This window comes from Neopelma chrysocephalum, unplaced genomic scaffold (assembly GCF_003984885.1).
Source record: "Neopelma chrysocephalum unplaced genomic scaffold, ASM398488v2 Primary Assembly neopelma1_42, whole genome shotgun sequence".
NCBI classification, from domain to species: domain Eukaryota; kingdom Metazoa; phylum Chordata; class Aves; order Passeriformes; family Pipridae; genus Neopelma; species Neopelma chrysocephalum.
Window position 1 is genome coordinate 5,545,701 of NW_020897700.1, and position 22,559 is coordinate 5,568,259.

Consider the following 22,559-nt stretch of genomic DNA (forward strand, 5'->3'; position numbering starts at 1 on the left):
ACGTAGAAAGTAGGCTTTGAGGGACTTTGCTGTATGTGTGCCATTCTGTACCTGTGCATACTAGCTATATGCAAGTACTGCATAAGGGTGGGAGAGAAGATGGTTTCCCAGGAATGAATGTTTGTAAACTTAGGACTACTCTGAGGACCAATACAAAATGGTGCAGTAGTAGCTCTGTTTACATCCAACCAGCATTTAAAAAAAAAGTATTCTGAACCAAGTTTCTGCAGTGAGAAATTGTATGTATCATTAATATAAATCAAATCAGTTTTTGGTAAGAATGTGTTCTTGGAAGGGAAAAAAATGAATGGTGACTTGAGAAACTCAGGCTAAATGGTGAATCTCCAGCTTCAGCTGGAAGATTGTGAGCTTTGCAAGGAAGGGTGGAGTGGTGCCTTCTCTGTGGTGGTGAGAGTAGGTTCCTAACTGTATGTTTTTGTCTCATTCCTTAGTTTTACTTACTGCCTCACTTCATTTTAGGAAAAAATTCAATATTGTAATGACTAGCCTTCCTGTAAACATAAATGCTATGGAGTGGGCTTCTGTTTCTAGCACAGGTTAGAGACAGCCACTCTTCCTGCCAAATGTGGACTTTTTTTCAGAGATGATTTTGTATCCTCTTTCTGGAGAATATCAGAGATGGAGATATCAAAGCCTTTGGCATCTGCCCATTTCTAGAAGCTACAGTGACAAGGCTATGGTGCTGTGTTGCAAAGGACTTTAGAGCATAAGGAATTTGTACTACTTCATGTATACTGTGCATGTCTTTCAGAAATTTTTACCCTTTCAGCACTTACTAAAGCCTTATTTGTTATTGCCATTTTGAGCAGTGACAGAAGTTGTCATTTTATTCAGGAAGATGTTCAAGATGTGGTTATTCTGTCATACAGGACACCCGTCTCTTCCTTCTCTCAGCCAGTCTCTATAGTAAAAACACATCCTGACACCTGCATGACGAGAACAGCAACTTTCTAGTGACAAAGAATAAAAGGGAAAATGCCAGACAGAAGAGAAATAAAGCTATCTTTTCGGCTGTTATTAGTAGTGTATTTTTCAGTTAAATACTGACATCCCTAGCTTATATTCACTAGCTAATATTTGGTATTACGGAAGTAAATTAACTGACTTTTCAGGGGAATGATAAGCTCTTGATTTTCCTCTTGAAGAGAGTTCCTTAATACTTCTGGAAGCATTCATCTCTGCATTGATACCAAATCAGAAGTATTTTTAATTTTGCCATAAACTGAATTAGTTGTCTTGGGAACACTGGGTTATTTGCTGTAATTCCTTGTACTTGCTGCTAACCCATCTTCATGTAATGAATATTTATTTCTCATTACACATCTACAGTTACTTATTTAACTTGGAATTTGCTAACATTACTTTGATTTTAAAAATTATTCCAGTTTCATCTATCATATTCAGACAAGGAATCCCTAGAGAGGGAACCTAGAGGTGAATCCCAGCAAGAAGTCTTAAGACGGGCAGCCAAGGATCTTCCTATCTATACACGGACAATGTCTGGAGGTAAATAGGTGTTCTGGAGGCCACTGAAGGCAGGTGTCTTGATGTACTACCTAAACTAATTGAAAAAAATTTAAGAGTTTGGATCGAAGGGAAGAAGTGCTTTTCATACTTCATAAAATAACAAAGTGGTCCAAGAACTTAACTTTAATGTAACTTTATGCAGCTACATTTATTCAGCGTAAAGATTGTTGGAAAGTAAATTGTGGCGTACAGTTTAGGATTTTAAAGTGGATTGACAATACCTGCTAGATGTTTTCAAATTGATTTTAACAAGTAGCTTGTAATACTAACAAGCTGCAGAAGAGGCTGTAGCAGTCATTAGCCGCACAGATTTGTTTTTTCATAGGTTAAAAAAATAGTTATAAAAAAAGAATCACTATCTGCATGTTATATATAGATAGATAGATCAGAGTAAGAAATTGTTACTGTTTTACTTGTTGGTTGTTCAGTAGCAAGAACAAAGGTTCTTCCAAACTAAGAGTTAATCTAACCCTACTGATATTGTCAGTTTGCGAATGCTGGCTAGCTAAGCAAATCCAAGAGATAATCTCATATAGTAAATTAAAGCTGTTAGAACAATAGCTTAAAACAGCTATTTATGTTGAATGATCTTTAAAGTTTTTCCAGTCTAGTAGGTTTTTGTGGGTTTTGTTGGTTCGTTGGTTGTTTTGCAGAGCTGAGGGGTTTGGAAGAAAAAACCCATGATTAGCAGAGATTGCAAAAACTGAGCTTTGATAGATTCAGCATTGCAAGTAGTTAAAGAATGCTTTGGTATTTGCAACTCTTTCTGACCATACTGAAATGCTTTCCTGGGGGGTTCTTCTGGGCTGAGCTGCTAGTATTAATTTTTGCACAGACTTCAGGTGACAAAATGTGTAACTGTACATTAAGATCTAATCTTGGAACTTTTTTTCTTTAGCAATCAGATACTGTGACAGATGCCATCTTGTAAAACCAGATCGTTGTCATCACTGTTCTGTATGCGACAAGTAAGAAAATATTTTAAATAAGTGGTTTTCTGAATTAATCCATTTTTTCCTTAACACAGCAGCTTTTATTTCTTATGAGTAGATTTTTCAGGTTTAATATTTTGGCAGGTAAGCTTTTTTCCCTTAGTTTTTTTTCAGGTTTAGTTTTCATTTACTTATTTCTAGGGAAGTCTGTAACTTAGTACAATTCATTTGATGGCTTCCTTGATGCCAGCATGGATTACGTGGTCTTCTACATTCTTTACATAATAATGAATTTTCTTTAAGAATGTAACCAAAAATAGCTGATAAACAAAAATTTTCTTCTTTTATTAGAATCTGAATAAACATCACTACCTATCTCAATCTAATCATGATGTCACATCTTATCTGAGGTAATAAACTTAATATCCTGTTTTTCACTGGATACCTTGCAGGTTATTTTTGTTTAAAGAAAGAAACAGCCAAACATTCTCCCATTTCTAACTGGGAAATAAAATGAAGATTTTGTTTGTCTGCCACAAAAAGAAGTTCACATCCATAGTCCCCAGAAGTCTGATTGCTTTCTAATTTAATCTTTCTTTTGGCTGTTGTTCTCTCTGACCTTTCTCTAGCAAGCTTGGATGTCTGTGCGTTTCTTCACTCTTGCCCCCAGTGCTTTAAATTTCTAACTTTGAGAGAAGACACTTCCTCAAAGGATGATTTATTCTTAGCTTTAAGGCTGTTCCAGTTACTCTTCAGCTGATACAGCATCAAACCTTCCAACATGATTGTGAGGTGGAGAAGACATACCATTTTGTCCAGCAGAGCAGCAGAGGCATTGAAAGAATAACAGAATTGAGGCAGAAGGGGGATCTTGGTTGTGTTGTATGGAATGGTGGTTGCAATGTAAGATAGGAAAATAGTCATGTATCTTTTTACTGGAGAAAAAGGGTGACTTGTGTTATCGTATAAAATGTGAATGAAATTTGCAGAATGCCATTAGTTAATATATTTTGCAGAATACCTTTATTTTGTCCTTACCTTGTCAAAATTTGCTTACTTCAATTATATCTGATTTTCATGTGCACATTTTGTTAATGGAGAGTGATTAATTGGAAAACTGTTTGGTATTTTTCATGCAGGGTAAGTTCTTAAAAACCTCGTGTGCATATGTATATAGTTCTATAAAAGCAAACCATAATTCTTGGAAGTATATTTAGTTGTATGACTAAGTAATTAGTAATGACTTAGTAATAATTGAATTAGCTCCGTTTCTAAGGCTCTGTCAGAGAATAAAGAATAGTTGAAAAACCTATACAGAATAAGAATCAAATCCTGAAGTTGAAGCTCTAGATTGCATTTTCTTAAATCACTAAGCTCGTGACAGATCAGGTGTTTCGAGTTTAGGTTATCTGCACTTCACTTGCAGGTAAACAGTTTTATGTGAATTTAAATGCACATATTTGTTAAATAGATTAGGTACACAACAATAAATATGTGTAATTCTTAATCTCTATGTGAGTAATTTAAATCTGACATGTAACTCTGCTTCTGACTTTTTTTTTTCTTTTGCTTTTTGCAATGCTTGGAATTCTGTTGGGGTTATTCAGATGCATTTTGAAAATGGATCATCACTGCCCTTGGTGAGTGTACTATTGGTTTTCTTTTCCTACTTTCTGCTTTGATAAAATATACTCTTGCTGGGCCTTTTGTGAAGGTGATGCTTCACTATTCCTAGAGTTAGATGCTTATTTGAAGTTACTGGTCTTGCAGAACCATTGGAGTTATTTACTGTATGTCCTCTTTTCTTAGTTGTGACATATGGAAAGAAGTTCGTGTATAATTTTTCTTAGATCTCTCAGTTGGGTAACTGTTTTTACAGGAAAGATGAGGTAGACTTCTGGTCAGTGAAAAAACTTCTTTTTAAGGATTGCTATTTTCTTTATAGTTTGAGTATTATTGTGCCTTTGTTGCAATGAATAATGATATGCCACCCTAGGTTAAAAATGAAAGGGCAGGGGTGTATCTAGTTCCCTTTACTGAAGCTCCCAGGACAACTGGAGTGGCCTTGCCAGAAACAGCAAGTTAGTTCTTTTAGTTTTACGGTTTTTTTGTGTTCTTTCATTTTTCCTCCCCTCTCCCTCCCACCCTCCTTTCTTTTGCTGCCATGTCAGCCTGCACAGTGGTTTTGTTCTCCTGTGTTTTCTTAGCAGCCCTTGGGACTAGTGGGTAGGCAGGTTACATAATTAATTTTATGTCAGTTTGGCAGGTGTCTCACAGAAATAATTAAAATAATTGTTTAGTAAGGTCCAAGTTGAGATAATCGAGTGGTATGTGGCAGTTCTTCACTGCATGAAACCTATCAGAAAAGAAGAATCTCCTGTATTGGACAAACTGATGGGTAGGTGTTTCTAAGCAGCTGTTTTGACACTTCCTTAAATCAAATTCTGGGGCAGAGGAGACTCTGTCCTGAGGGAAGAAGGGGTGCTGGTCTCTTCGTATTTGTCGTGGTCCTGACTACAGCCTCTGACGTAATGCAATTTGATTTTAAGAATCTCCCCTTATTTTGCATCTACATGGTAGATTCAATTGAAAGAAATAGTTATCTGTATAGGGTAGAGTTACTTCCTACAGGTTTTTTTGCTGTAGGAATATCAGCATGTGAAATGTGATGATGCTCAGTGTTAGTAGTGCGCTTCTTAAAAAAAAAAACAACAACAAAAAACCCCCACAACAAAACAGGGAAAGCTATAAGAAAAACAGCTGTCAGGCTATTCCTGACAAAATATTGGTGAAAAGTCTCAATATGACTATTATTGTTCAGTATTACAAACACTTCTTATAGCTGTATGGTCTTGTTGAGATTGTTTGAGTTATTCTGTCTTAAGACATTTAAATGAAAATGTTCTTCATGTAAACTTCAATTTCATAATAAAAATCCATTGTATCAAATAGTAAATCATAAACAGCACTTAAATTTTTTGTAAAAGGGGAGTGAAGTGTTGTTTCACTAGGGCAGAGACTTCTAGAAAAACAAACTCCGTTTTCCTCTCAGTAGCATTTGCTTATTTTACCTGTTTGCAGTCTTCTTAATCTAACAACATAAACATACCCAGTTTGAGAGAGTATTTACATTTCTCATTGTTTTTAATCTAATAAGCAGTGGGTGCAAAAAATAAAAATACAAATGGGGAAGATAATTGAAAGATGTGTTCTTGATGGAGAATTGTTACTTTTGTATTCCAAGTAACAGAAAAGCATAGAAAAAGAAGTATTGTCTTGTGTTATTTTTTCTAATTTGAGTGGATGTTCACAGTTCCTGGCTCACCCAGAAAAAAAGAACTACGTGGAAGAGACAAAAAAGTTTTGAAATACTGCACCAGTGCTGATCAAGCTTTATAGTTGCGTGTAAAGACCCATGTTCAAAGGTTCTTTGGGAGATATATGGCTATCTCGCCAACAAAAGTAAGGGTGTAAATCAGTATAATGGATGGATTTTAGTCTCTCTGAACATCATTAGGTCCTGCTTTGCTTTTCATATTGGGATTTTTTGGTGGGAGCAAGTTGTGTGGGAAGGAAGGGGGAAGGAACTCATTTGATGCTTAGGGAGAGCAGAGAAACAGTAATGAGAGTTACCTCTAACTTAATATTCTGCTATGAGAAGAATTTCTGGAGAAAAGACAGGTAAGAATTACCTAGGGAGTAAGATGAAGCATTTGGAAGGCAGAGTTAATAAGGGGTAGTCATGTCCTAGCCCCAAGTCACCTGTCTTCTGCTCTCAGGCAGGGAGGCTTTATTTTGGCTGTCATTCCTGTGCTAATGGAAGTGCTGTGATAAATGGAAATATTTAATGCTAACTGCCCACTAACTACTCCACCAGTTTTAAGTGATGCATTAGTGATTTCTAGTGCTGCTGCTACTCGCTATAGACAGATGGAGCTGCAGGCGGGAATGCAATGGCTTGAGGCGTCACCAAAAATATCGTTTGTATATAACACTAATGTTAACAAGGTCCATTAGGAACACCTTAGGAATAATTTGAAACATTTCTCCTTTATCTCCTGAGTAATCCAAATAGAAGTTAGCATCTCCTGAATTCTGTGATGCTTCTTGTTAACTGAGTTGGATCACCTTTAGTGCATTGTAAGTTATTTCTTTGCCTGGCATTTTCAGTAAACTAACTCTTGAGACAGGAATTATGTATTTTCTTTTTGTACTTCAAAATGAAGTGTTTAAAATGTTAGCTGTAATACAAATTGTTACTCTGTACTGTTCTTCTGTGTTAACGTTTCACTGCAATAACATACCATTATTTAGCCAGTTGTCAGTATATTTATCAGTTTTAATCTTTCTCAGAAATGTTAGACTTCAAATCTAACCTTGGGTTTTAAGATCTGATACTACGTGCTCAAGCAGTACAATTACAAAACCCTGGTATTTACTTTCTCTTCAATCTTCTGATAAAGTGTTCTCTTCCAGTTAGAATTCCACAGTCTGGGGCTTTGCCAGAATTGAAGGGAGCATAAAAATTTATACAATTTGACGTGTGTACTGCATGCCATAGTGCAAAAGAACAGCGATAAAGAAATCTGATTCAAGAAACTTCATCTTTGGGGAATAAAATTTCACTTGATATTTTTTTTCCTCACGCTAAACAATGCCTCAAAGGAAAAACGGTCCTAAAATAAATATCGTGAAAGGAAAACAGGGTTATCAGAGAAACCTTGAGTTTGAATTGGTTGCAGTTTATCATGGAATTGCCTACTTTGATGTATTTAATGGAAAAAAAACCACTTCACTGCATGATGAGCTTAGAAATATATCTTCTTTTTTTTTTATTAGAACAATGTGTTTTGAGTCCTTAATTGTAGTTAATGCAGATGCATAGCTAGTGCTGCATGTTTAAATGATAATGCTCAATGTAATGTTTACCCAACGTGGCATGTTTTGTCAAAACAAAACTTATAACAAACTCCCTATCCACTCTGAGAATGAATAACAGTACTGTACAGTGTAAATTTATTTAGTGTTTTAAGATTTTACCTTTATCTCATTAGCATGTATTCTACCATTAGCATCGCTGTCTCCCTAGAGAAGAGAACAGTTACAATAACGTGTCCTGTACTTCTAGAAGCTGAAGTTGAGACTTGCCACATATTTTTTTGAGATTTTTTTTTCAATATACAAGTGCTCTTGTGGGTGTAATCTTCTCTTAATTAGCTGATCTTTTTGACAGCAGTATCAGTTAGTTAAGGTATATGGAATTATTTTTTTAAACTCATTTGAAGAATTCTGTCGAAGTTAGTGCTAAGATAACTTCGATTAGCTTCTTAATGCAACCAAATAAAAGAGGAAGTGGTTTGCCAATAGACTGCCTGTGGGCAGCACTCCGATATTTTTTCATTTGGTGGATATAATATCATTACATGTTTAATAGAGCTCTGAAATCCATAATACTTAATATGTTGTCTCTGTTGGGAAGCTGCCATGGTACTAAATGTAACCTCATCATCATAATGTACACTAGTTGCTCATTATTGTTTATAAAATCTTCACAAATGGGAGACAGGTGAACTTAAATCCCATGAGTAAAAATGATAAAATGAGATTTATTTTAACATTTGGATGTGTATTTGCATGTTTCTAATGTCTTTTGTTTCCTGTCATGAAATGTGTATTTCCTGATATGAAATGTTTTCTGTCTATTTAAGACTAGTATTTCTCTCATTTTTTTATGTAAATGTAAATACTTTTAGGAATTGCCTATGAATGCTCTTAAGTTTGAGAATCATACTAAGAAGTTTTAATATGTAGTGTAATGAATGAAGGAGGATGTGGATTAAATGAGACTGCTTTTATTTTCACAAAACTCAGTCGAGATTCAAATTCTTGGCTTGTTACTGTCCCAGTTGACATGCAGTATGCCTAATGGTATAACATGGATACTTACCTGCAAACTAAAAAATTAGCTCTAACTGCAATCACATTTACATCAGATGTGCTGGGAACAGATTTCATGCCATAAGAGAAAATTTAATTTCAGTAAGCTGTTGAAAGCAGTGTTATCTGGTAAAGTTCTTTGGGCTTTTTCTGGTGGTGTTGTTATTTTGCTTTGGGTTAGAACTACTACAGTAATTTGAGAATTGAAACTTAATCCATTTCAGTAGCTTGGGGCAGCAGAAATAGGATGCAAAACTTGGTTTACATGCTGATATTAACTTTTTTTAGAGCAAATAATTTAAATTGGATGAAAGCAAAAGAAAATAACTTTCGTGATATTCGATTTTTACTTCTACTTTTTTTTTTAATCAGGGTGAACAACTGTGTAGGATTCTCCAATTACAAATTTTTTCTTCTCTTCTTGGCTTACTCGCTAGTGTATTGCCTTTTCATTGCTGCAACAGATTTACAGTACTTTATCAAGTTTTGGACAGTAAGTACCCCAATCTACATACTGTCTTGAAGTGTATGAAGTTAGTGCTGTGCCGGAAGTATAAGATTTTAAGGGTGTCTACAAAAAAGCTGGAGAGGGACTTTCTTACAAGGACATGTAGTGTTAGGACAAGCGGTGGTAAGGGTTTTAAACTGAAAGAGGGCAGATTAAGATTAGATATTAGGAAGAAAATCTTTACTGTGAGGATGGTGAATTTGCCTAGAGAAATTGTGGATGCCCCATTTCTGGAAGTGTTCAAGGCCAGGTCGGATGGGGCTTGGAGCAACCTGCTCTAGTGGAAGCTGTCCCTGTCCATGGCAGGGGGCTTGGAACTAGATCACAGAATCATAGAATACGCTGAGTTTGAAGGGACCTATAAGGATCATCGAGTCCAACCCTTAGCCCTGCACAGGACTATCCTCAGGAGTCACACCATGTGCCTGAGAGTATCATCCAAACACTTTTTGAACTCTATCAGACTTGGTGATGTGAACTTCCTGGGGAGCCTGTTCCAGTACCTAGCCACCCTCTCTGGGTGAAGACGCTTTTTCTAATATCCAACCTAAACCTCCCCTGACACAATTTCAGACCATTCCATTGTGTCCTGTAACTGCTCACCACAGAGAAGACATCAGCGTCTGCTCCTCGTCTTCCCCTCACGAGAAAGTTGTAAACTGCAATGAGGTCTCCCCTCAGTCTCCTCTTCTCCGGGCTGAACAGACCAAGTGCCCTCAGCTGCTCCTCATACGGCTTCTCCTCAAAGCCCTTCACCATCATAGTTGCCCTCCTTTGGACACTCTGTAAGAGCTTAATATCTTTCTTCTATTTTGGCGCCCAAAACTGCACACAGTATTCAAGGTGAGGCCACACCAGTGCAGAGCAGAGTGGGACAATCCCCTCCCTCGACTGGCTGGTGATGCTTTGCCTGATGCCTCCAGGACACGGTTGGCCCTCCTGGCTGCCAGGGCACAATGACTCGTATTCAACTTGCCATTGACTGGGACCCCCGGGTCCTTTTCTGTGGCACTGCTTTCCAGCATCTCATTCCCCAGTCTGTACAAACATCCATGGTTGCCCCATCCCAGATGCAGAATCTGGCACTTCGCCTTGTTGAACTTCATATGGTTGGTGATTGCCCAGTCCTCCAATTTGTCAAGGTCTCTCTGCAGGGCCTCCCTGTCTTCAAAGGAGTCAACAGCTCCTCCCAGTTTTGTGTCATCTGCAAACTTCCTTAGTATCCCTTCCAGTCATGCATCCAAGTCATTTATGAAGATGTTGAAGAGCACAGGGCCCAAGATGAAGCCCTGTGGAATCCCGCTAGGGACAGGTCACCAGTCTGATGTTACCCTATTCACTGTTACCCTCTGTGCTTGACCCGTGAGCCAATTGCTCACCCACCACATCATGTGTTTATCCAGCTGTATGCTGGACATTTTGTCCAGAAGGATCCTGTGAGATACAGTATCAAAAGCTTTAGTAAAATCCAAAGAGATTACATCAACTGGCTTCCCTTTATCAAATAGGTGGGTTACCTTATCATTGAAGGAAATAAGGTTTGATAAACAGGACTTTCCCCTCATGAAGCCATGCTGGCTGTGACCAATGACTGCGTTGTCTTTCAGGTGTTTTTCAATACCTTCCAGAATAATCTTCTCCATTACTTTACCAGGCACTGAAGCGTGACTGAGAGGCCTATAGTTTCCAGGATCCTCCTTCTTGCCCTTCTTGAAAATCAGGATGAGGTTCGCCAGCTTCCAGTCAGCTGGAACCTCTTCAGATTCCCAAGACCGCTCAAAAAATCGAGAGAGGTTTTGTGATGACATCAGCTAATTCTTTGAGAATTCCTGGATGAATCCCATCAGGCCCCACATATTTGTAGGGATCCAGCTGGAGCAGCAGATCCTGCACAATTTCAGGGTCAACTGGGAGTTGATCATTCTCACAGTCATGGTCCTCCAGCTCAGGGCACTTGGTCTGTCATCCGAATTGAAGACAGAGGCAAAGAAAGTATTAAACACCCCTGCCTTGTCTTTGTCCCTGTTTGTGAAGTGACCATCCCCATCCTATAACAGGCTGATGATATTTCTATACTGCCTATTGCCATTAATATATTTGAAAAATCTCTTTTTATTGTCCCCCAAATTTCTGGCAGCTTCAACTCCAGCTGAGCTTTGGCCACACAGATTTTCTCCCTGCAGTGGCAAGCAGCATCTCTGAATTCTTCCCATTTTACTTGACGTTGCTTCCATTGGGAGACACTTTCCTTTTTTGCCTCGTCTCTGAGAGAGGATTCCTGTTCAGCCAAGCCAGCCTTCTGCCTTGTCTGCTTGACTTCCAGCATTTGGGAATTGCCTGCTTCTGTGCCCTTAGGAGGTGGTATTTAAAAAGTGACCAGCACTGATGTACCCCAGCATCTGCAAAAACATTTTCCCAGAGTACCTTACTTACTAATTTCCTGAGCAACCTGAAGTCTCCTCTCCTCATGTCCAGAGTTGAGGTTTTGCTCGCACTTTTCCCTTCCAAGCCAAGACATTCTGTGATTCCAAGGCATTACATTGTAATCTAGTATCTCCTAATATCACATACAAAAGTACGAAAGATCTAATAACTACAGCCCTCATTTTTTTTGTCTTATCACAGGTCATGAAATTTCACTCATTTCTTAGTTATTTTGAAGCTGATTTATGCTATAAGTATTTTGAAAAGGCTAATCAAACAACACAATTTTTGTAAAGACAAATTATTCTTCACTAAAAAACACTTCAAAGTTCAGATCCAAATTTCAGATTCTTGCTCTCAGTATTTATAGTTTCTCAAGAAAGGGCCTGTTTTTTTAACTTAAATGCTGTCACCAACCTAGTTGCATGGCTGTCTGTACACTGGAGGTGTGTAATTCATTTATTCATATTCTTGTGGGGTACATTTGTCTCTGTGCTGAATTTGATTTTGCTGAATAGAGGATTATTAATAATCAAATTAAACAGCTATTTCCCCAGTTCTAATGGCATCATTTTTTTTATTTTTAGAATGGCCTTCCTGATACTCAAGCCAAGTTCCACATCATGTTTTTATTCTTTGCTGCAGCTATGTTTTCTGTCAGTTTGTCTTCTCTTTTTGGGTATCACTGTTGGCTTGTCAGCAAGAATAAATCCACATTAGGTAAGTAGATTTAATGCTTCTGTGTTTGACAGCAAAAAATAAATAATAAATGTATATTTTATGTGCGGGTGTAATGGAAAAAGTGGACAATTCTACACAGGTTCCTTGGACCCTGGTTAAAATTGCCAAGATCTGGCACTGTCCAGTCCTGACTCCCCACTTCTGCTGCTCCCTGGAAATTCTCTTTCCCTCTTGTCCCAAAGGGCTAAGTTATTAGCAAACTTATGCTCTTCCTCTCACTGCTTTCTACCCACAGCTTGTTAACAGAAACTGAATAAACTAAAAAACTGAAAATAAAATTGAGATGATTTTCTAATAAATGTTAGATGCACTACTGCATGCTCGCACATGTGATTGTTGTTTGGCATTCTCAGCCCAAAGGTCAGAGTCCTCTGATATGGTGTCTCAGTAAGGGCAGTGGCTCCAGCACTTCATGCCCACCCTTATCCCCTGCAGAACCAAAGTTCTGTCAGAGAATGACCTGTTAAAGAAGAACAGGCAGTGCTTCTATATTTAGTAGTAAGTGAACAATGGAGATCCTAAAGGCAGTTTCACAATTGTGAGACCTGTCTACCACATAATTATAGATACATAGAAAGGGCTCTGTGTTGTGAATTAATTTTTAAAACCTCAAAGAAGATGGCCTGTTCCTCTACTATAGAACAGTATATATAATTGCATTGAATATCAGCCTTAAACCAGGATTTTCCTCCACCTAAATGCATATGTTTCTGATTACAAATCTTAATAAATAAAAGAAGGTGCAGAAGATTTGAGTGCCTGTTCTGTGCTGTATCCTGGACTGTAATAATGCCAATTTGCAATGTAACCATTAAAGTTCTAAGTCTTTAAGTGCTTTTCTGTTGATATAAGCTGAATTAGAGTAAGCCAGTGAATTGATCTGTTTTTTCCAGTTCTCTTTGGATTTACTAATATGTAGGTGACTAATGGAAAACTTTGAGAATAGATATCTATATCAATGGAAGAAAGCTTGTTTATGTCAAGATTTCTCTAGGGTTTGTGGATTTCTCCAATATTCTGACAAATCATTGACTTAGAAATTAGTATTGGAAAAAAATGGTTCAGTCTAGTTATAAGGAGAAAAGTTTTATTAAAGATGCTTAAATGAATGGCAGTAATTAAATATTCTATTTATAAACTGGTCTTACAATTTTAGTGCAAAAAAAATTGTTCAGAGGTAACCATTATACATTACACTTTTAATTCAACGTTTCATTTTCAAAACAAACAGAATTCAATACAGGTAATATAACATGGTTTGTGCATGCTTAGGCTACTCAAAGGGATCTGTTTGTCTCTTCTTCCTACTTTACTTTGGGAAATTGCTCAATATGTGAAACATTCAACATGCAATAATTTGGTAATGAAGCCATGATAGCTTTAAGTGTGAGTGTGATTAAATCATCCTGGGAGGTGTTTTCCTGGCTTAACATGGGCATCTGAAAGGGTGCCCCCATTTTCCCTTCCCCCTTCTTTAAAACCCATGGTAACTAATGCATACTGCATGTGGAGGGTCATTTCCAGCAGTTCATAGCTAAGGTTTTACTGCAGAAGGACAATCTCAGCATGATTCTGACATGGTTTCTGGGAGCTGTACTGTCAGGACATCAGTATGTAGTTTGCCTACTATATATAGCCAATTAAAGGAATTAAATGGCTATCAGTTACTTAGTGGAAAGTGAATGAACTTTGTGCTTCAGGCACTTTGCAACACTTAAAGCTATATTTAGCTCTCTTCTCCAGAAATTTAGGTTGCATGTCCATGGGAAATAATCTTGGTCTATGAGCAAAGTCTTTTCTTTATGCAGCTGTAAAAACACACAATATTTTCATGTGAAAGGCTAGTCTTACTACTAAAGTAGGTTAAGCTTTTCTGCCTTTCCATTGCTCTTTCTGTCTTAAACCCTTTGTTTAGGTTTTTCTTTCTTGAACACTCTCTGTGGTACAGTCACATGCTGAAATCTTCATATAAACATATCATGCCTTCTTAAAAAGTGAGTTCCTCACTCTCCCTTGCCTTGATTAGGGAGGAGAGTGAAGGAGACTTCCACCCTTCCTGAGCCACTGGAATTCCTCTGCACGCACAGCGAGTGTGCAGCACTGACTTCAGCTTTCTCAGTCGTTTGGGCAGTACAGCCTTTCCTCTTGGATGATGGTATCATTGGTGCAATTGCCTATATACTGGTGTGAAACGTAAACATTGTAACTTGTGAAGAGATCTAATTAATCTTTTTTCTTTTAAGAGGTATTCAGAGCTCCCATATTTCGTCATAGAACAGACAAGAATGGCTTTAGCTTGGGCTTCAGCAAAAACCTAAGGCAGGTGTTTGGTGATGAGAAGAAATATTGGTTGCTGCCTGTGTTTTCAAGGTATGCTGTTCTTAATGCTTCATTTCTTGAAACTGTTGAATAATCAGGATCCAGAGGATTTGGGGGTGGTTAGTTTTTGAAATAAGATGCAGTAATACTTTAATAAAAAAGTTCTTCAAAGTTGTTGGATTTTTGTATGTATGACACTAATTCTGAATTTTTCAGTTTAGGGGATGGTTGCTCCTTCCCAACTTGCCTTGTTAATCAGGATCCTGAGCAAGCTTCCACACCTGGTGGTCTTAATTCAACATCCAAAAAGTAATCTGCTTTTTGTTACTCATTCTAAATAGTTGATTTTTTTCCTGTGCACACATGAACAGAACCATGTATAAGATACTCTTCATTTGCTTACCACTTTTATATACCCTGTTAATAAATCCAAGTCAGATTTTAAACAGCTAAGCAAATCAGCTAATTCTCAGATTTATTTTTACATTATGGAAGTGAGGTGGGGTGGGGTTTTTTCCCCCAATGTACTTTGTCTTGGTTCAGTGGCATCCCAGGACCTGAGTTTTCCACCCCTCCCTGACATTCAGTATCAGCAGCATTCTGTTCTGCGTACGTATGAGCTGGTTAGTTGGTCTGCCTGTGATACAAATCCATTACCTTGCACAGCTTTTGGGGGAGGCCTGCTTTGTCGTGTCTGGTGAAAGCTGCTTCACAGGAAGGAATCTCTTATGGCACTTGTGCTAAAGCACAGGAAGCTAAATATTAAGTGTTGTTTCTGCTGATAATAGAACATATTTTATTAATTCTTAAATTTAATGAACATGACATCTTTAAAGTGTGAAAAGTATGCAGATGCTCCTTTAAATAAATATAATAGCTTAGTATTTCATATCTTTTTTGCAACATTTATGTAATGAAAAGTGGGATAAGTATAGTAAATTTGAATACGTGGCTAAGAAATGATAATGGAATCATATTGACAATCTTTTATTCATAATAGAAATATATTATATTTCAGCTAGTTGCTTACTGACGTTTTATCTTACCCCAGCATTCCATAGCTTATGGTAGGCAAGAGATTTTGGAGATGTTCTCTCCACTATTTATCATGTCTAGCTTGTTGTAGTGGGAAAGATTATAGGTAAAAGTGCCTTTGGAGCTGAAGTACATACATGTATTAATATAGAATAGCTGTCAAAAATCAGAATGTTTCCCTGTTCTGTGCTAGGGAGTTGCTTTTTAGATTGCACTTGCATCTGTGACAACTGCGCTGTAATATATGTAATGATAAAAGAGTAGTGATTCATCAGAAAAGCAGCAAGGTAAGGTAAGAAAGGTACTGCGTATGACAAAGTGTTTGTAATGTGTGGTAAGATAATGAAAAATTACTGCAGTTTACTAATGTTCTTTTTATTGGCACTACAGTGAGAACCATCTGTTTCCTGCAAAGCCACTGCGTGATTCCCAGAGCCACCTACTTACGGATACACCTTCTTGGTCAGAAACTAGTGTAAAGGCTGAAAAGGGCAAAATTGGTAAGGAATGGATTTTTGCCGCAATGATTCGTGTTGTATAAACTAGTTTTGGAAGGTCACTTGATTTGTATTCATGAACCAAAATTCATGAAGCTTCTTCTAAATGCATGCTTGTAGGAAGTTCCATGTGTCAAAGCTGCTGTGCCCTTCCTAGTTAAACCTGACTGAGGTACTGAGGACACTGACACCAGTAGGTGCTAATTATCTTTTAAGCTAGGCCTGATAGTACTTTTGACAAGATATTGCTTATAAAAGAGTATGATAACACCTAGTTGCAACTAGTGAAAAGCTGTGTGATAGACACAGGACAGGAATAGACTTAGTAATAGTGTAATGGCATTAAAATGATTGTTAATTAAAAGTTGTATTATTTGCTGAAGTAGACATGAGACCTTTTCTTGTGGAAGTACCATTCTTTGTCTTTAAAGGTATGAACAATCCTGCATTAACCATGGAAAATGAAACCTAATTTCTCTTAAAAGAAACATCTGACTATGTAAGAAAAAGGTATGTTAATATTCTCTGTACTTAATATGTTATTCCATGATTCCTTATCACTTGAGGAACGCACAAAAGAAAATTACTAAAACAATTCCTATATGTTTTCTTTTCTTCAATTAATTTTTTTACCATGAGTAGTAGCACATGAATTCATAGTTTTAAACTAAACCTCCTATTTCTTGATGTATCATGTTTGCAAAATAGTTCAATCTTTATACCCATTAGTTTTAGGTAATGTTCCAATATATTATTATTCCCTTTCTTTAGAAAGACAGTAAAATTATGACTATTCAAACTGTTCAGCCCATATTTGTAAAGCTGAGTTTGAAAATTAAGTTAGTTCTTAACACAGAATGCCAAGATCACAGCTTGGTATGGTAAAGCAGGTAAAGGTCTATCAGATGATGAAGGAAAAAGGATTTAATCTTAAATATAAGCTATTCATGTCTTGTTCTGTGTCAGGCACTGAGCTGGATCCTTTCTGATAGTAAAAAAGTGCTGCCTACTGAAGACAAAAAGTGTTTGTATGACTTCCTGAACATCTAATCACCCATTGTCAGAAACAACTGAGATTTTTTTGATTTCTTGCAGTGATATCTTGTAATGTAGACTTCCCAGAAAGCAGGTTTGAGAAGCAGCTAGTAGATTCTGTTTGGTACATAAGGAGACCTTAATAATTGGGTTTTGGGGAATGAACACAATCGATCATCATATTCAGTTTAGTATTTGAATATTGCTAAGTCCACTGAAGCTTATGGAATTAAACTATTTTGTATTTAAAACTGTATAAAAAATTTGACCCCAACCCTAAGACTTTCTGTATACCAAATAATTGGTACGGAGCAATAGTTGGTATGACAGCAAGGTCAATTCTGTCTCTACTGTTGGAAGTACCTTTCCAGTCGTCCTGAAAAAGTGTCTTGAGTGGATATGCTTCGTTTGTGTGTGACGTGACTCATGCTGTCATGGTCCCTCATGGAGGAAGTGGAAGGCATAGAAAGCCATCAGGGAACTGCAGTGATTGTTACTAGATGCATCAGAAATGGTATTGCACTGTCAAAGCAGATTATAAAAATGGTAGGTGTGCAGATACCAATAGATCGGCCCATAGCTTGTACCAAAAAGTTCAGTTTGATTCATAAGAGAAACTAAAAAAATTCTTGACCCTTACATTCTGTTTTTGTGTTCAGTGATGAAGACACAGTTCCAGATATAGGTACATCTGCAAACTTGATGATGATGTGAAGTTTTAGAAGTGTTGAAAATGTGGGTGTCAGATGAGCAGAGTTAAAGAGATGAGCGAAGGAAATTTAAGACGCTGTCTGCAATTTTGACGGCTCTGTGTATGTTATTTGAATAGAATATAAAAAACTCATTTCTAAGCCTTTGTTCAAAATGGAAAATGCTGTATTTCTGCCCTGTTTAATCCATCTTTTTTTTAACAAAAGAGCAGCTACTGGGAAAGAATAAATTACTCAACTTCAGTTAGTTTGATGTCTTACATGTCATCACTGATCAAGACTAAAACATTGGAGACAGACTTTAAAGAAACAGATTTTTGGATTATGTTACAGAAATACCATTAATTGCAACTAGTTTTATTGGGTTGGATTTCTACTTTCTAAAGTCCTAACACTTTATTTACTTAAGTTATAGCTTTTAAACTTTAATCTTTCTTTGAAGAGTTGTACATTTTATTGGAACTTAGTCATTCAGATTATTCTGAATATCAGACATGGTCTGTGACTGTTCTAGAGATGTTAATAGTGGGTTTTTTCTCTGCTGTTCAGCTTGATAAACAACTCATCTCTTTTTTAATTGTTTTTTTTTCTTTTCATCCAGTCTGAGAAAGTAACCATTAGAAATATGTTTGCAGTCTGATTAACTCACTCCTGGGGTTTGTGGGCTTTGTTTGTTTGTTTGGAGTTTTTTTGTTTTTTTCTTTTTGTGAGCATCCATTATGAAATGAGGCTTTTTAAAGAGATACCACTTTTGGAGGAGGTTATGTTCCAAAGAGTAAGTGTAAAACCACATAAAGGGGCTCCTGGAAGTTAATTTTGCCTCAGATGGACTCATGCACATTTCAGAAGGGTAGTATCTTAAGGACTGCTAATTCTTTGGCATGAGCATAAGCACTGGTTTGGTTCTATGTGGCACTTAAAAGACTTTAACGGAGAAGTAATAAAAAAGCCAATTTATATATATAAATGTATATGTATATACAGTTGCTGGAATAAGAGCCCTTATATAACAACTTTTTTTAACTACTTTGCATTTAACTTCTTTGCTTTATTGTCAGTATTTGAGTTATATTTTTTCCTAGGGAGTGAATAGAGTAATAGAGCTGCTGAAGTCACCACAACAAAACCAAGTAATTTCATCTTTGACATGAAAAATACAGCCCACAGCCCCTGCCAGCGTGTTAGAGTTAGAATTTCTGTCCCAACTAAGGATCTGTTCAATAACCTGTATCCTATAATGCTTTATAGTTCATTAGAGGAATAATTACTGAGAATGCCAGATGTGGCTTACAGTAATGTAATAGAGAATTGTTTTTTAATGATGCTGGTACCTGGAAATACTGTAAAAATAGCTCACTTCATTTTATAAACTTGTGGCCTGCTTGCTGTGTAGTCAGTACTTAATCACTGTCATCCTGAAGTAGATTAATAGCATAACATGAGTAACACAACTGTGAACAGTCTTATGGTGCTCCTCTTTCATAATTTTCATGCTTCTGTTGGTCACTTTCCCCTTCAAGTTGATGATACCTGTAGCAATAACTTAATTTTTAAGTGTTCTTTGATTGTAATAATGTATTTTGTAATTAATGTTCTGTTCCAATTTAAGAACAAGCTGTCATTGGAAGGAAGATGGATTCTTCCAAATTCAGCCCTGTTGGTCAGCTATTCCTGTCTGCTCCTGTATGGATGTGCTCAGAAAACAAACCAACAGATGATTAACTGTCTCCATGTCACTGCTTGAAATACAAAACTAGACATACTACTTCTGAACCAGACAAAGAATTTTTCAGTTTAAAATTACTGTGTTTGAATGGTGAAGGATGATTGAATATTAGGAAATGAAAAAAATAGGAGGCTGAGTTTACAAATGGCTGGTTTTACTTTGATATTCAGCACAAGAAAAATGTGACCTTGTTACACATCAGTCCATGTTCTTGCCTTGGTTTCACCTTTTAATTCAAATTGTTGTAAGTAGTTGACTTTAAAATCAAAATTTTGCACTACTGCCCTTATGAATCCCTTATGAATTGGGAGAACATCCAGTGTTGATTATGAATAATTTAGTGGCTTGGTGGACTGTATTTTCTTTTGAGTGTTTGATAAGCAGTTTTTGAAGATAAGAAGACCCAAGTGAAATGTCTATTTTTGGAACATTTTTTTGGAAACCATTGTTGCAAAAGCTCCGTTTCCCCTCAGATCTGCACTACCAATAGTTTGAAAAGTTACAGAGGGGAAAAAAATTCTTTGTTAATTGAATGCTACAGTGGGTCACTGCTCAATGCTGTGATAAAAAGCCTGTATTCAGATGGGTAATACATAAATGAAACTGGCCAGCTGGGGATTTTGATGGGAGCTGCACAGGATAGTGCTATGAAATGGGAATTTTATTGTCCCATTTGGAGCTCTTAACTGCTTTGGGAAGTGAATGTTGGCACTGAACTTTAATCCAAAAGGCTTTATACCAACCTGTGTTCCTGAGGGCCTCTGTCTTTCAAGCTCCTAGTTTCTTATTATCAATATTTGTGTCAGATTTCTTTTTTCTTGTTCTTCAAGACACTGCCTTTCTTACTGTATAATTTAATGAATATCATGTACAATCAAGGAGACTTATCACAATGACTTCTGATATTTGCATTTACAGGACAACAGACTTTTGATTGCAATACCAAAAAGCCAAGCTGCTGCAAGTAGGAAATCCCCTTCAATAAAGTTAGGAGCTAGCAGCTTTCTTAGCATCAGAGGTTACTGGCCAGGTAATAAAAGACACATTATCAGTTTTCAAAATCAAGGAAGTTTCAGCAACACAAATCTAACTGTCTTGTGCCTTTTGTATACACTACATTTATAGTATCAGTGTTTACATTTAAATGCAAATTGTTATTCTGAAAACAACTTTAGGAGAAATTTAGTTATGCTTTCTAGGTGGCTAGATAAAAGGACTATTCAAAAAAAAGTGAAAACCTCTCAGACTAAGCTCAGCTCAGTTGAAACAGAAAAGTGCTTCTGTTGTCAAACCTGAGTCTCTTAGCAGGTTGGTTCACAGTGTAAAGATGCCAGTTGTTTGTTTAGAAAACTGGCAGCAGGACTAAGTGACATAATTCTGAAAGCAAAGAATACTATCATTAACTCTTCTACAGGCAGGTAACTTAAAATTTTTCTTTCTTGGGTTTACAACTGAAGTGATAGCTGGTGGAGCACAAATGTGGCTTTTTGTTTCTATTGAGGAAAAATGTATTTATTTTACTTTTTTTTTTTAATCTCAAAATTTTACCAGCCTGAAAACATCTGTTTCTTGCCAGAAGTGCCAGACTGTGGATCCCTTGATGTAGAACACTTTTTCTGAACTAGCATGAAGGTAGCATACAGTTTACATGATGCCTGCAGAGGTCTAGCAACCAAAAGATTTTTTGCAGCTATTTATTCAGTATTGTTCTGTCAGCTTACCTCGTATTTATGTTTGTTTAAAGGTGAACTTGTTAAGGGATAAGGGGGAAGAGGGAAAATATATTTTTTAACACTTCAGGTTCTCTATATCTGTAGAGTCTTGTTTTTTACGCAGTTAGTCACAGGGTGGTTTGTCATGGAGCATGCATTAAAAAATACTGAGTAAAAAGTTGAAATTCAGCTTCAGTGTAACTTGCTCCATATTTTTATGTAAAGACAAAGGATTTCTTCCCCAGCAAAACATATCAAGGAAATGGATCTCTCTAATACAGATGTCAGTCTCTCTATTTCCAGGGCTCTGAGAGCTCTCATTAAGGCTGGGGATCAGTGTAGAGAAAGGCCAGGGATAAGGGATCAAGAAATGCCTGGCTTCTCTGTGTCTCAGAAGTCACACTTGGAAAGCACAATAGCCCTAAGTAATCTGCAGCTTTGATGCAGCCAGAGGCTGTCCCCATAGCAGAAAACTGATGGAGGCATGGGAAACAGATGTTGATGAAGGGAGGAGAAGTGGAAAGAGGAAAGGATGATAGCTCAGAGGTAAACATGGAGCAGATCTGAGCCAGAGGGCTGTTGCCACATCTGCTCTCTGGATGGGTATGAGTTGTCTCTATGAAGAGCACTGTCAGCTGGCTTTTGAGGGTTCCTGTCTGTGTAGATACGGACAAAAGTGAGCTAATCATGCTCCAAAGTATAATTTCTGATGATATGACTATGTTCTTGGCTTTAAGCTCTCTAATACTTTCTGTAACAAAGTGAAAATGCTCTTTATGACATACTGAGCATTGTCAGTGTTAAAATGCACACAGGAGAATTTGTGAAGAGGTCAGGGGAGCAAGGATGCAATGTTGTTCATCTGCTTACACTGATTCTCCTGTCCTTTACATTCTTGCTAGGCACTTTACTACAGCCTTTTGTGTAATTTCTGTATTTTTTTTAAGGACTGCTTTTTACCTACTATACAGTTACTAGTCTACTTTTTTGCTAAAAAGAGAATAATATCCCTGATATCTGTGATTTGTCTAGCAGTAGGACTGCATTTCAAGCTTTAGTGGAAATTGGACAAGTTCTAGAGTCCTCAGATGGGCCTGAATCCCTAATGACAAGAGTTAAATTTATTTTGTATATATGTAAACAGTCGTATAAATCATAGCTCCCTACATGCATAAGAAGCTTCTTTAATTTGTAGGTTAGAACAAATCCAAAACATGTCTGCACCAGAAGTGGTCCACACCATACTCTGTGTCAGTTGATGGACTGGTGATGGAGTGCTCAAAGTCTTCACAGAGAGTAATTTTTATTAAGAAAATGGAACACAATGTTGGTGAGCTCCTCTCATTGAAATATTAGACACAGCTGGTGCTATGCAATTGAATTCTTCAACTTGAGAGAAAAAACATTGTCCAGTTTACATTGCAGACTGAAAGTT

At 37.0% G+C, this 22,559-nt stretch overlaps 1 protein-coding gene across 6 annotated transcripts in view; it reads left to right on the plus strand.

Moving 5' to 3' along the window:
* Positions 1–21,283, plus strand: part of ZDHHC2 (zinc finger DHHC-type containing 2) — a 36,277-nt gene extending 14,994 nt beyond the window's left edge. For 4 of the 6 annotated variants that reach the window (XM_027676469.1, XM_027676473.1, XM_027676472.1 and 1 more), the window contains 10 exons: positions 1,407–1,527; positions 2,447–2,516; positions 4,088–4,120; positions 8,790–8,910; positions 11,937–12,069; positions 14,334–14,460; positions 14,626–14,718; positions 15,835–15,944; positions 16,373–16,451; positions 19,290–21,283. In XM_027676469.1, coding sequence (XP_027532270.1) covers positions 1,407–1,527; positions 2,447–2,516; positions 4,088–4,120; positions 8,790–8,910; positions 11,937–12,069; positions 14,334–14,460; positions 14,626–14,718; positions 15,835–15,944; positions 16,373–16,413 — 849 coding nt within the window. In that variant the 3' untranslated portion in view covers positions 16,414–16,451; positions 19,290–21,283. Of the gene's footprint in view, positions 1–1,406; positions 1,528–2,446; positions 2,517–4,087; positions 4,121–8,789; positions 8,911–11,936; positions 12,070–14,333; positions 14,461–14,625; positions 14,719–15,834; positions 15,945–16,372; positions 16,452–17,635; positions 18,487–19,289 lie in introns of those variants that run through there. The other 2 variants (XM_027676470.1, XR_003533170.1) reach the window with 2 other exon arrangements.
* The last annotated feature ends 1,276 nt before the right edge of the window (positions 21,284–22,559 follow it).